The sequence below is a fragment of the Eurytemora carolleeae genome, unplaced genomic scaffold, assembly GCF_000591075.1.
Source record: "Eurytemora carolleeae unplaced genomic scaffold, Eaff_2.0 scaffold31, whole genome shotgun sequence".
Taxonomy (NCBI): Eukaryota; Metazoa; Arthropoda; class Copepoda; order Calanoida; family Temoridae; genus Eurytemora; species Eurytemora carolleeae.
In genome coordinates, this window is record NW_019396511.1 from 278,027 (window position 1) to 290,532 (window position 12,506).

Below are 12,506 nucleotides of genomic sequence, written 5' to 3' on the forward strand. Positions count from 1 at the left end.
GGGGGGGGGCCACTTGAAGTAAAATTGGCAATTCCTTTCAGATCAATGTTTTTAAGCACAATGCCCCTCCCCTCATCCTTTTAATTTCGTCCTAAATTGTGTCAATGAGTTAATTTTCTACTTAATACCATTTTTTTCTGTTTTTTAGTTTAAAACGGGAGACTGGTTTAACTATATGCAGTAGGTAGATCATCATTTGAAATGAATCTTTATTAACCTGTTAAAATTTTAGGGTCCACTCTTAGGAATTTGCACTTGTTTTTGTGCATCTGATTTATGGACGATAAATGTTGTAACATTGTATACTAAACCTTCATTTTTGCAACGTTGCATTGCAATCTTATTATTCATTATTTGGCTTTCTTAGATACTAAAAGTAGATTTTCAAATATTTTACTTTTAACTTGTTGTTGACAAGGTTTAATAACAAACTTTCTTTTTCCTTAAAGGGAGTGTAAGCATAATTTCAAGTGCCCCTCCATGCAAAGATGGCAACGTCCAATTCACAACGGTTCCCTTAAAGTCTAAGGGTACCGTTGTGAATCGGACATTGCCATCTTTGCATGGAGGGGGCACTTGAAATTATGCTTTAATTTTAACTTTTTCTGCAAGGGTGAATTATATGCCCTTTTTTGCATTGTGAGTCAATTCTTTTTATTTTTATATATTTTCACTTTTTCTCCTTCCCATCCTTATTATCCGTCCTTTTCAGCTTTTTCCTATTCATTTTTGACATAATTTATTTTTTATTGGATCGTGCTTTCTTCTTCATGAACATCTCATTTATTCATGTTTTATAGATAAAGTAACCAGATTGTTTTCCAAAGGCTCTAGCTGTCCTAATTCTTATTATAGAATTTAATGAATTTGTGTGTCAGAAACTGGGGTTTGATGGTAAAATGACCTGATTTTGTTGAATTCCAAATTCTGGGATTTGATTTTAGACAAAATAAGACAGTGAGACAAAAAAATTGAGACCCGTAGAAAATGTGCCCCTGGTTCTGGATCTAAAATAGTTTTTAACGAGTGTGTAATGCACACAGAATTTACAATGAACAAAACAGTAGGGGGGTACATTTTTTTAAGTTATCCTCTCTTCTGAAAATAATTTTTCAAAGGTTTTTTAACGCTGAATTTTGGAGAAAAGAGAGTATTTCATACCTTCATAAGTATTTAAAGGGGGGGATATGTTTCTACAAAATGTACACCCCTGTATAGTGTGGAACAGTTTTCTGACAGTATATAAAGAATATTGATTTATTTCTAGGAAACAAGTGGACAGAATGTTATATTGGAAATGAATTATGTAGATTCAGGAAAACTTTCTTTTTAACAACTTACAATGGACCCATGAACAATTAGCATTAAAGGAATTGTAAGCGTAATTTCAAATGACCTCCATGAAAAAACGGCAATGCACGATACCCTTCTTTGTCTGATTAATTTTGAATTATTTATCATTTTGAAAACTGATTGTTTTCATTTATGCAGTATCTTTAAAACAGTGTCTTATGTATTTCTACTGCAGATAACCCTGTTGGAATCATCAGAATTGAACACTTAAAAGCCTAAAAAACGACAATCTCTTCCACATTATTGATCAGAGAAGGAGGAGGGGTCACTTAAAATTATACTTACAGTTAATTTATTTAAAAGTGTAAAAATAAGGATTAAAGTAACTGATTACTCTCCTAATACTATGCGCTCTGAAGGCACAGATTTAAGATACAAATTAAGCATTCTTAGACATTTATTAAAATAAACTGCGAAATGAAAATAGTCATAGTTTGAAATATCAAATATACATGTGTATATTATAAATTGAGTTCGAGGCCAATAATCAGTTGTTTTACATAGTTGATTAGATGAAAAAATTCTACAATATTTCAAATATATGTCTATATATTTATTTTTATAGAGTCTCTTTTCGCTATTTTTCTGGGGGAAAATAGTTGTAAAAAAGTTTGTACATTTAAGTTAAAGATTTTAACTACATATCTGAACTCCTGGAAAACTATGTACAAACATTTTTGAATTGATTTTGATAGTTAGATACAACAGAGCAAATATTTAACCCTTGAATTCTGTATGTTGAAATTTCTTTTCAAAGAAATTCTAACAGGAAATCAGATTTTATACTTTCTCGAGTTTCGACTAAATTAAAAATTTCTTTCATTTCATTTAGTAGAACCCAGATGGAAAAAGCAATTTTTTTTAAATCGTTGTTTAAAATTATGAGGTTTTTTTATTTTCAAAATATTAATTTTTTTTTGTAAGAATAGATTGTCAAAATCTAATCCTTTGAAATTTAAAAACAATTGTAGTAGGGATTTTATGGAAAACAACAATAAAAACTAAAAACAATAAATAGTAAATAAATATGATCTTTTTAAAAGAAATGTTTATTATCAGGAGACCCCGCTGCATTAGTAAAACACAAGGAAAACAATGATAATGATAGAAGATAAAAAAGTTTGTTGTTAATGTTGGTTCAAACCACATTAAAATTGATTGCGAAAGTATTTTTTCACAGTTTTTAGAAAATATTTTTCGATATTTTGTTGATCCTACTCAGTTCTTGAGATTTGTTTTTGTTTTGAACATGAAGATTATAAACGAAGGCTTATATTTTGTGATATCTAAATATCCAAGGCCACAATGTCAGCAACTTGTTTTTATGTCAGTTTTTTGTGCGGTCTTAAAGGGACTGTAAAGGGAAAATGAAAGGAGGTATAGGCTGAAACCTAAGAATCTCAGGAGTTGAACGATACCCATAAGACATCTATCTGATGTTCCTGTCTCGAGATCCTGACATAAAGCTGTGTCAAAATTAAACCAAAACGTATATATGTAAGATATACGTCAGTATCAAGTAACCAGAACTCCCTCCAATGGCAGTGCAGTTTACTGGTCACGTGATACAGACGGAGACAAGTGACAATAATAATGCAATGCCGTTAGTTGGAGTGCTGGTGACATGTTCCGGATGCATAAATGATATTACCAATATTATCTATCAAAAATGAAAAATTATTAAATTCAAATAATAATAAGAGCAAACTTAAGTTTTTAAGGCTCCTCTGGGATATCGTAGTTTTTAGATTGGTTGCGTATTCGTTGAATATGTTCTGTTAAATACTACGAATCTTTTACACAGTTTTATATCAATTTCTCGAGACAGAAATATCTGATAGAACTCTTATATGTCTCAATCAACTCCCGAGATTCTCAGGCTTTAGCCTATACCCCCTTTCATTTTTCCTTTAAAGGAACTGCGGGCGTAATTCAACTTGGTTATAAGATTCTGAATCAGAAATTCAACTTGGTTTTAAGATTGTGAATCAGAGATTCAACTTGGTTATAAGATTGTGAATCAGAGATTCAACTTGGTTATAAGATTGTGAATCAGAGATTCAACTTGGTTATAAGATTGTGAATCAGATATTCAACTTGGTTATATGATTGTGAATCAGAAATTCAACTTGGTTTTAAGATTGTGAATCAGAGATTCAACTTGGTTATAAGATTGTGAATCAGAGATTCAACTTGGTTATAAGATTGTGAATCAGAAATTCAACTTAGTTTTAAGATTGTGAATCAGAAATTCAACTTGGTAATAAGATTGTGAATCAGAGATTCAACTTGGTTATATGATTGTGAATCAGAAATGCAACTTTACGAATGGAGGGCTATTACAAAAAATTACAATTATTGATCCTTTGGAAATAATTTTTATTTTTTATTTTAATTCCCTGAAATTGTTGTTTAAAGGTGGTTGACGGGAAATTGCTTGTATCTCTACACTGCAAGGAACAGAGACATTATATATTTAAAGTTTTATAGTTCTCAAACTTGTTGATTTATCTTTAAAATTCAAGCATTTAATGCGACTTCTGCCCATTTATTTGCATTTATAAGAAGCGCCGAAAAATTGGAATTGATGAATATTTGAACTACTTTTCAAGTTTATTTAAGAGTGCTTTATTGAACTAGTTCAGCTGGCCAGACCTAGTTACTTTTTGCTATTCATTAAATCCTACTTCAGTGCATATGTTCAATTTAAGAAAAGAGCAAATTTATTAAAGTAGTTTTCTTAATTTTGCAACCCGAAAGTGTAAACTTTTAATATTTTAGATTGAAACTACTTGAACTAACATATTTTAAAGTTTCGAATTACAAAGGTCTACGTGTTTTAAGATTAGAATTTGTGGCGAATGCTTAGTTGCTTTGAGTTGATGAATCATTAATGTTTCTGTCGAAATTTAAGGATATTGTTTGCAACTCCATCTATGCTAAGAAATAAGAACTAATCTTGCAAGTTATCAAGTTAACCTAGACTGTAGAATAGGAGACCAATATATACATTACAAATCATTAATGAGATGGGGGAGAGTAAGGTTTATTACATCATTATCTGAAATATCTCAATTTTTCGCATGTTATTTAATTTTGTTAAATATCAGCCATAGTATTGTTTTTATTAAAACCAGTTTTTCCTTGTTTTGATACGTCACAAAATAACCCTGGTTGGTAAACATTATTTCTAATTATTAATTAATGTTTATCAGATCTGTACAAGTTTCTTTGCCCTGTGATCTTAGTTATCTCCCCCCCCCTCCTATTTATTTGCATTAGTAGGCTGTTTTAGTCAAGTCAAGTTATGTTAATAATTAATGTATTTTAAAGTGGAATAATAAATTTGCTAAATAGGTTTTAAAAATGTATTATTTTAGGAAATTTTAGTCTTGCATTTCTAGATACTTCCTAGACACTTCCATCCAAATAAATGTTTTATAAAATCATTTTTAAAGAAGAATTTTGATCGTTAGAATTTGAACAGAACACAGTGTATAGGGATACGGGGTTACCCACAAAGGAAATGACTTCGAAGACGAATATACTGAATTTATTAATACCTATTTTCTACATTCAAGGTTTCCTTCTTTATTATTCTTTCTTATTTCTCATATAATTCATTTAACAGACCCAGAGGCGCAACTAACTTTTGTTTTTGAAAAATTTTCGAAAAAGGGGGGGAACCCACCTCCCCCCCCCCCTAGAAAAAGTCCTAGTTGCGCCTCTGCTTAGACCATGTTCAGGGTAATAAACCAAATATAACCCTTAAATCTAAGGAATCTTAGGTTAACACTATATCTTAAACATATTAGTGGAAAAAGCTCCGTCTTAGAATAGAATATTGAGATAATTATCTCAATTTTTGTTGTAAACAATAACAAAGATTGTAAACAAATCATTAACAAAGATTGTAAACAAAGTTTGAGTTGAAACTTTTGTGTGGATATTGATAACCTGGAACGCTTGATCTTGATACCCAATTTGGGCACTTAAAATTTTAGGATTAATACTTTATCTCTTCATTTTGTTATCCCATCAGGGAATGACCAACACGGGATATTCAAGAGATCTTTTTAATAAAACAAGACATTCGTATTTATGTTTCCTATAGCAGGTGTGGCGTTATTTCTGGGTAAACGTTAAATAATGGTAGAAGAATCGACGCAGCAAATTTTCCGCGCATATTTTTGCAGTTTACGGCAATGCGCACAACAGAAATCTGGTATTTTATCTGAAATTTCAAAATTAGAAATTATATTTATATACTTAAGATATACACTATATGCTGATATATAATGAGAGAGAAGTAATTAACTATACGTTAAACTCTCATCAGTTGCAAGTATCAGAAACAATTAACTTAGGTAAACTAAGCTGTAATATCGATCCCTAATGTTAACGCAATTTATTTTTACTGTCTGTCGCTCCGCAAAACTTGATTGATTCTCAAATATGAGAAATACTTTTACCTAATTTACTGTTTACATTCACAGAATTGTGTGCGAATGCCGCGGAAAATTTGCTACCCCATCACTCAAGCAACCCAAGGACTAATATCTCAAAATTTTCACTGAGATGAACCAACTGAAGTTGTAAGTTTAAAGATCAAAAGCATGATCCATAATCAATACACACAATAAAGCTCAAAGTTTCATAAAAAATGTATTTCAACAATAATGAACAGGCACTTGTTCCGTTTAAAATTTACTCTCCTTAGGGTTGAGTTCAAACTCAAACTCATCTTCTTCCATGAACCTGTCCTCAGCTTCAATTCTCTCATCATAAGTCAGAACTCTAGGTACAGCTAAAACCCTAGATCTAGAACTAGACCTCTCTCTCCGACGTGTAGTGAGCATAGGACAGGAATCAACGGAAGCCTCAACATCATCCACCTGTCCAACATCATCAATCTCATCTCCAACCTCATCAATCACCTGCATACTATCCTTGGCAATAAGATCATCAATAAAACCAGGTTTATAACTCTTCTTCTCAACTTTCTTAATGTCACCAGAACCAGGAACTTGAACCCTCCCAGATCCAATCGGAGGAAACTTGATCTTCAGCTCATCTCCTCTCTTTGACCTGCTCCGACTCCGGAATCCTCCAACCTTCTTCTTGGACAGATCCCTACTCCTTCCAGCTCCTGTAGTCTCATCTGTCTGAACAGACTTAGACATCATCTCTAACACGCCCACAGAGCTAGCAACACTATCCTCAGCCCTAACTGCACTATTGACCTCAGACGAATCTATGACAATCTGCACAGGGACAAGGACAGATTCCTCTTTAGCAAGTTTCACCTTCTTCTCCTTAGGTTGGCCAGCTCCTTTCCCACTAGAAACTGAACCAGACCGTTTCTGAGAGAACTTTCTTTTCCAGCTAGGTAAAGGAGTCAATCCACTCTTCCACCTAGATCTCTCCTTAAACTTCCAATCACTCTTTACCTCTTCCAACCATAGAACTCTAGATCTCCGGATCACAACCTCTATCTCACAGCGTTCCAGAGCAGAACGTTCTTGATCCAACATCCTATCAATACACTCATACAGCTGTTTCTCCACCAACATCACTCTCACAGGAGCTTGACCGAATATCCTGAGATATAAGAGACGGAGACAATCATAGATAGATCTATAGAAAATACAAAAACCCTTATCCCTGGCCATTCTGTTGAAGAAAAACTGCAATTTCTCCGGGAACAATCTAGCCCACTCTAATATAGCCCAGCGTTGAGGTCTTCCTAGCTCCGAGCACAATCTCCCGATCTCTGAGCTCCGAGTAGTACTAGGATCAAATCTCACCACAGCAACCGGCATCTCTCTGGGCCTTCCCATCCCAGAACCAGGCCGAGCAGGCTGTCTCCAGTCAGGAGAACCAAGCTGCTCCGGACTAAGACCGAACCTGGCATACATCAAATCATCCTCTGCTGGTAACCTGAGCACTCTGCCATCCATCCACTGCAGTCTTGCCCTGGCCAAGATCCTGATTTGAACTAGGAACCACTCCCTGCACTGGATTAGAAACCTGCATCCACCCTGAGTTATACTAGGCCAGGAACCCAATAATCTGGTCCAGATCATAATATAAGGCGGAGGTCCAGAAGCCAGTTTATCTCTAGAATCTCTATGACGTAGGGATTTCAACAGATCAATCCTGGTAACAGCTCTCTCCTCAGAATCTGCATGAAATTCTGTCCCCTCCAAGCTCAGAAACAACCACTCCAAGAACCAGTTGACCGCTCCCTCTTGATCACACTCCAAGTATCTACATACTATGTCAGGATCAGGAAATAAATCCCTCAGCAACACTCCTGCTAGAACATTATAAACTATAAACCCAAACTTCAGATCTCCTAATCCATAAACCTGTAAGGATGCAGGTATCTCCGCCCAACGTAGGCCCCATAGATCATCACCAGTGGATACAGTTTTATTGAGCAATGTTCCCAGTATCTGAACTCCCAGTGCAGTCATGTTCTTTGCATGGAACTTGTAACCAGCAACAACTGCCATAGAGGCCAGATCAATGAACCCGTTAGCAAGCTCCACATGGACTCCAGAGATGGTAGAATAAAACTCCTCAATCTCCCGAACGTCTCTCCGGACTCCAAGTCCTGCAGACACGGGAAGATCTCGGAGCAAATTCAACAATCCAGGCTGAACAGACATCCTTTCTAGCAAGTATTCATCCTTCTCATTTCGATGCAGGTCCAATGATATGATCAGAGCCCAAGAAATTCCATTACCGATCATCAATTTACCAGGGATATTCTTGTGTACATCCTTCGCCAAACCAGATCTCCTATAGGTCTCAGGCTTAGAGTTTAGAACCGAATTATTAGTTGTGATCTCAAGATCTCCAGCCATCCTCAAGATATCATAATGAGTGCAGAATACATCCTCGACATCCATGGATATGATTTGAGTTCCAAACCTCTCTTGATCCTTGCCATATTGATCTCTCAACCAGTGATGGGTATCCTTGATCTCCTCTTCAGAAGACACTCCACAGATTAATTCCCTCACCTCAACCTGATCCAGCATATCCCAAGATAAACCCCGATTACTCTGATAAGATTCCAAATCTTCTAGTTTAGGATATTTCCAACCAGCTCCAGCTCTCACATTCTCCGTGAGATAATCCAAGATAGGAGCTCCCATAGGTAGATAATCATCCTTCCGCCCTATTCCAGGTACATCTAGGTTCACCTTGTCTATCCCATCCAAGTATTTATCCATACACATCTTGTCCTTTTTTCTTGCAATCCGATGGCGATAACCAACTACTTCTGCAACCATCTCAACCTTCCAAAATACTCTCTTCTCTCCCCAGGTTTTCTCTCCTGGTTGAGGGATCAGTAGAGATAATAAATCATCATATTCTCTCCTACGGGACTCCTCAATCCTTCGTCCAATCTCCTCCCAAAACTCAGCAGCTCCAATCAAGCTAAATAAAAAAATAAGATTATATACACTATCATACAATACAATGGTTGCAACAACGATCCCTGTCAAAAAATCTAGCAAATTTGTGTTCAATATTTTCCTACTCAGTTCAGCAATGTATATAAGATTCCAAATATCCCAGTAATCAATTCGAGCAATCAGTATCAGTTCAATAGTAACCCTGGAGAAGTTAATACTCCGGATATTAAACCTTCCCAGGATCATTACATTTTTTGAAGTGATCATTAGTATTGATCATCAGTTCTCCCACAGAGTAAACTATACTGATATCTCTGATGCTCCGCTCAACAAGTGTACTGGACCTGGAATCCCCAATGTGATATTCAACAGTAACAGTTCTCTTTCCAACCTTGGAAATTTTTCCAAGTCTCCAAACTGTAGATTCTTTACTATAACCCCCATCATTGAACACAAATAATACAATATCATTTATGACAGGAAATCTGCTTGATTTCAACCATTTTTTAGGACGCAAATCTAATAAGTGTATATTATCAATAAACCCTTGAAACCAAGAATTATAAATATGACGATTTCTTTCAAGTATCCGGGTATAATTAGAGCTCATCTCAAGGAAAACCCCCGAACCCTCTAAAGATCGGAAATTATTCCTACCCATCACCAACTGGTTAGGTGTAATAATTTCGTATCCTAATTTAGAAGCATTAGACGTATCTCCCCTAGCAATAGGAAGGTTGTTCATAGTATTGGAGATCTTAGCAAATAAACAATCCCATTGAATAGATGTCATAGGTAAAGAGTTTTGTATTCCTAGTTTCTCCAGGCTTTCTCTAAGAGTCCGGATCCTTCTCTCAACCCTTCCTCTCTCCTCATGAGCTTTAGCGTTAGAGACCACAATCCTGATACCTAAAGAGTCCTGGACCTGAGCCTCTACATCCCGAACTGAGCAACTAGCATGCTTTAAAGCCTTGAGTTGAGTTCCAGAATCTACAAACAGTGTAGCAGGGACTCCATACCTGGAGGCATGTCTCTCAATCCCAGATATTACATCCTGACATTCTAATCCTTCCACAGCTAAAATATTTGTTGCACCAGACAGAATACATACAATAACTAAGGCATACACTTTTATACCCATCCTTGCTCTTTTGTATGCTTGTCCCTTGAAACCGTAAGCTATATCCATCATGCAATGGGTGAAGGGGGGGGGGCTAGGATAGTTCTAGCTTCAGGATGTTGGCTCATTTTTAGTTCTAAAGATCTTTTTTCAATCAGTCTGCATTTAATGCAATCAGGACTATTCATAGCTCTTATATCATTAAACCAGGTCTCCACTTGATTAAATCTATCATTAATTGCAGTACGCAGTGTACATATAGCTACATCTAGTGCTGAATATCTAGTATCCTGTTGATCTATCCTTAATTTAACCTCATTTAAAATCTTATTGAACTCTCCAATACGAAGTTTTATTTCATCCTGTGTCTTGTCGTTCTCTACTATAGACTTACTCAGTACACATAAAGATCTTTCAATTTCCTGTACTTTACTGTCCAGTCTGGCATACTTAGAATTAGTTTCCCCTCTCCAAGTATCAGTACAGGTAGATATAACTTGAAACCTGGGTCTAGGATCATTTTTAAGATTTCCCAATGATGCAAGAATGACAGGTTCACATTCTTTAGCAGGTTCCCCCCTCATTGTAGGGTCGTTGGATCTAACTAAATCAGCATCAATTCTTGAATTCTGATTTAAAGTCATTATCGGTTCAACATTATTAGGAACAGTAGGCGATCGGATAACAGATAAATCTAAATCGGCATGGTCTAGGCGATCATTAGGAGGTGTATTATTAACCCTAGGATTAGGAGTAAAAACATCGTCATTCCTAAAGTTGGAGTTCACTCAACGATAATATATATATAGATATGCAGACAGGTATAAATTTAGAGGTCTTGAGATAATGAGCACAAAGCATCATCTCTGTCGTACGCATGGCATTTTATCCTCTGGATTGTTGCTAATTTATCACTTTGTTTATGCGTGATAACACTAAATGCGTACTATTGTATCAACAATGTATACTGCATATTGTACTTAATGAAACAAATTAATCAATGCAAATAAAACTGAGGTAGGAATTTTACTAGACAAAGTTTAAATGTGCAAGTTGTACTGAATGGCATACGTAAATTAACGCAATTTAAATAAAAATTATGACTATAAAAGTACATCGAGTCTAGGACAAATTACAACTGATCTGATCATAACATAAACAAAACGCGTACTGTATGTTTGTGTTACCTTGAAATTTAATTTTATTGGTCAAACAGGTCCAGATAGCAACACTTGAACTATACAGGATGCAATACGCGTACTGTATGTTTATATAACACAAATGCGTATTTCCTACAGATAGCAGAAAGGGGAGAAAGGCATATAGAAAGTAATCAATTTGCTATAGATGTCTCTTTGTGCACATTTTTTCAGAGGTTCAAAAATTAGTTGTCTGCTACAGGCAATTTAGGAAGGAGGTTTCTACCTGCCTGCATATCTATATATATATTATCGTTGAGTTCACTGCAGTTTCACGATTAGCTCTGAATAATCTCCTAGCATCTTTACGAATGGCATCTAATCTGCTCTTTAGGATTCCAAGATCTCCAATCATACAAAAATCCACCCTTCCCATCAGAGCATTAGATCTAAGCTTATCTATTTCTGTACAAAACAAACTATGCTTATACTCAATAACATCTAATGATTGTACAGAATTAGTAGCTTCGTTTTCCCATGAAATAATCCGATCCTCAATGTTTTCAAAATCCCTCTTAGTACGGATTTCATTTTCAATATTGGAACCCCCCACAGCACGTCTAGTTTGTAGCCGGGTCCCAGCATTTGCATGGTAGGTATCATCAATGAACCCCGAAATATTAGGTTGTGATAAGCATCTATCAGTATTCGGAGTAATCAATGGAACGTTATAATTAACAGGGTTTATGGTACTACTCAGATGATCCCCCTGACTCTCAGATGAAGACCTTCTTCGTCCCACCCCTTTGGCATTTGTTTCCATTGGCATATTCTGCACTTTTCAAGGTTTTGGACTCCCTCATTAAGTGTAGAGATTCAATGTGAAGCTATTGAATGTAAAGCTACTCTACAGAGAGTACTCTACAGTTCATAAAGCAATGGTAAAGCATTTACCTAGTCCTTGGCTTGCGTGAGTTAGTCGAACCCTTCCTCTTTCCAACCATATTTCTGGAATGATGGAAGTTGATCTTGATGGTTGAATCTTAAAAAGAAATATCTAATCAATTCCAGAAAACGTTATTTTTACTTTAAGCTAGTCAATTTTACTTTAGATTTAAAATCCAAGAAACTTTAAACTTATCAATTCTACTACTTTATCGAGAATAAATGTAAATGACTAAAATATAGTAGGCTAAGAATATTATAAAACCATCATTTTTATAAAATCACAAAATGTTTGACCCCGGTTCTGTACATACCTCTACGTTCCTCTCACAAGCAATAGACAACAAAAATATCAAAAATCTCAAGTCTAAAACCGTTATTATTCTGAAAAATAAATACGTTCACTAATCAATTCATTTTTACCACGCGGAAATTTACAGGCGAAAATAACGTATATATATACTAAAAGCATGAACAGAGAAACATGACTGAGAGTACAGAACCGGCCGGGCCTAGTTT

The 12,506-nt window shown here is 35.4% G+C and overlaps 2 protein-coding genes across 4 annotated transcripts in view; one reads left to right on the forward strand and one right to left on the reverse strand.

Annotated features, from left to right (window-relative positions):
* The window catches only part of LOC111704643 (fatty acid-binding protein homolog 9), a 9,236-nt gene extending 4,524 nt beyond the window's left edge, over nucleotides 1–4,712 (forward strand). Inside the window, exons 6-9 of one of the 2 annotated variants that reach the window (XM_023476940.1) lie at nucleotides 1,268–1,316; nucleotides 2,413–2,441; nucleotides 3,772–3,810; nucleotides 4,268–4,712. In XM_023476940.1, coding sequence (XP_023332708.1) covers nucleotides 1,268–1,316; nucleotides 2,413–2,441; nucleotides 3,772–3,810; nucleotides 4,268–4,303 — 153 coding nt within the window. In that variant the 3' untranslated portion in view covers nucleotides 4,304–4,712. Of the gene's footprint in view, nucleotides 1–1,267; nucleotides 1,317–2,412; nucleotides 2,442–3,771; nucleotides 3,811–4,263 lie in introns of both variants that reach the window. The other variant, XM_023476941.1, reaches the window with a different exon arrangement.
* Nucleotides 4,713–5,992: 1,280 nt separating this feature from the next.
* On the reverse strand, nucleotides 5,993–12,506 carry LOC111704652 (uncharacterized). 2 transcript variants are annotated; one of them, XM_023476950.1, is made up of 3 exons: nucleotides 12,302–12,506; nucleotides 11,997–12,084; nucleotides 5,993–8,805 (listed from the first exon to the last, which is right to left on the reverse strand). In XM_023476950.1, exons 2-3 carry the CDS (start codon nucleotides 12,044–12,046, stop codon nucleotides 6,054–6,056), a joined length of 2,802 nt encoding a protein of 933 aa, XP_023332718.1. In that variant the 5' UTR covers nucleotides 12,047–12,084; nucleotides 12,302–12,506; the 3' UTR covers nucleotides 5,993–6,053. The 2 variants fall into 2 exon arrangements, with proteins under 2 accessions (XP_023332718.1, XP_023332717.1); XM_023476949.1 differs by lacking the exon at nucleotides 12,302–12,506 and having other exon boundaries at nucleotides 5,993–10,674; nucleotides 11,368–12,080.

Excerpts from the sequence above, each read along its gene's own strand:
- LOC111704652 (XM_023476949.1), bottom strand. The coding sequence starts at position 9,050 with ATGATCACTTCAAAAAATGTAATGATCCTGGGAAGGTTTAATATCCGG.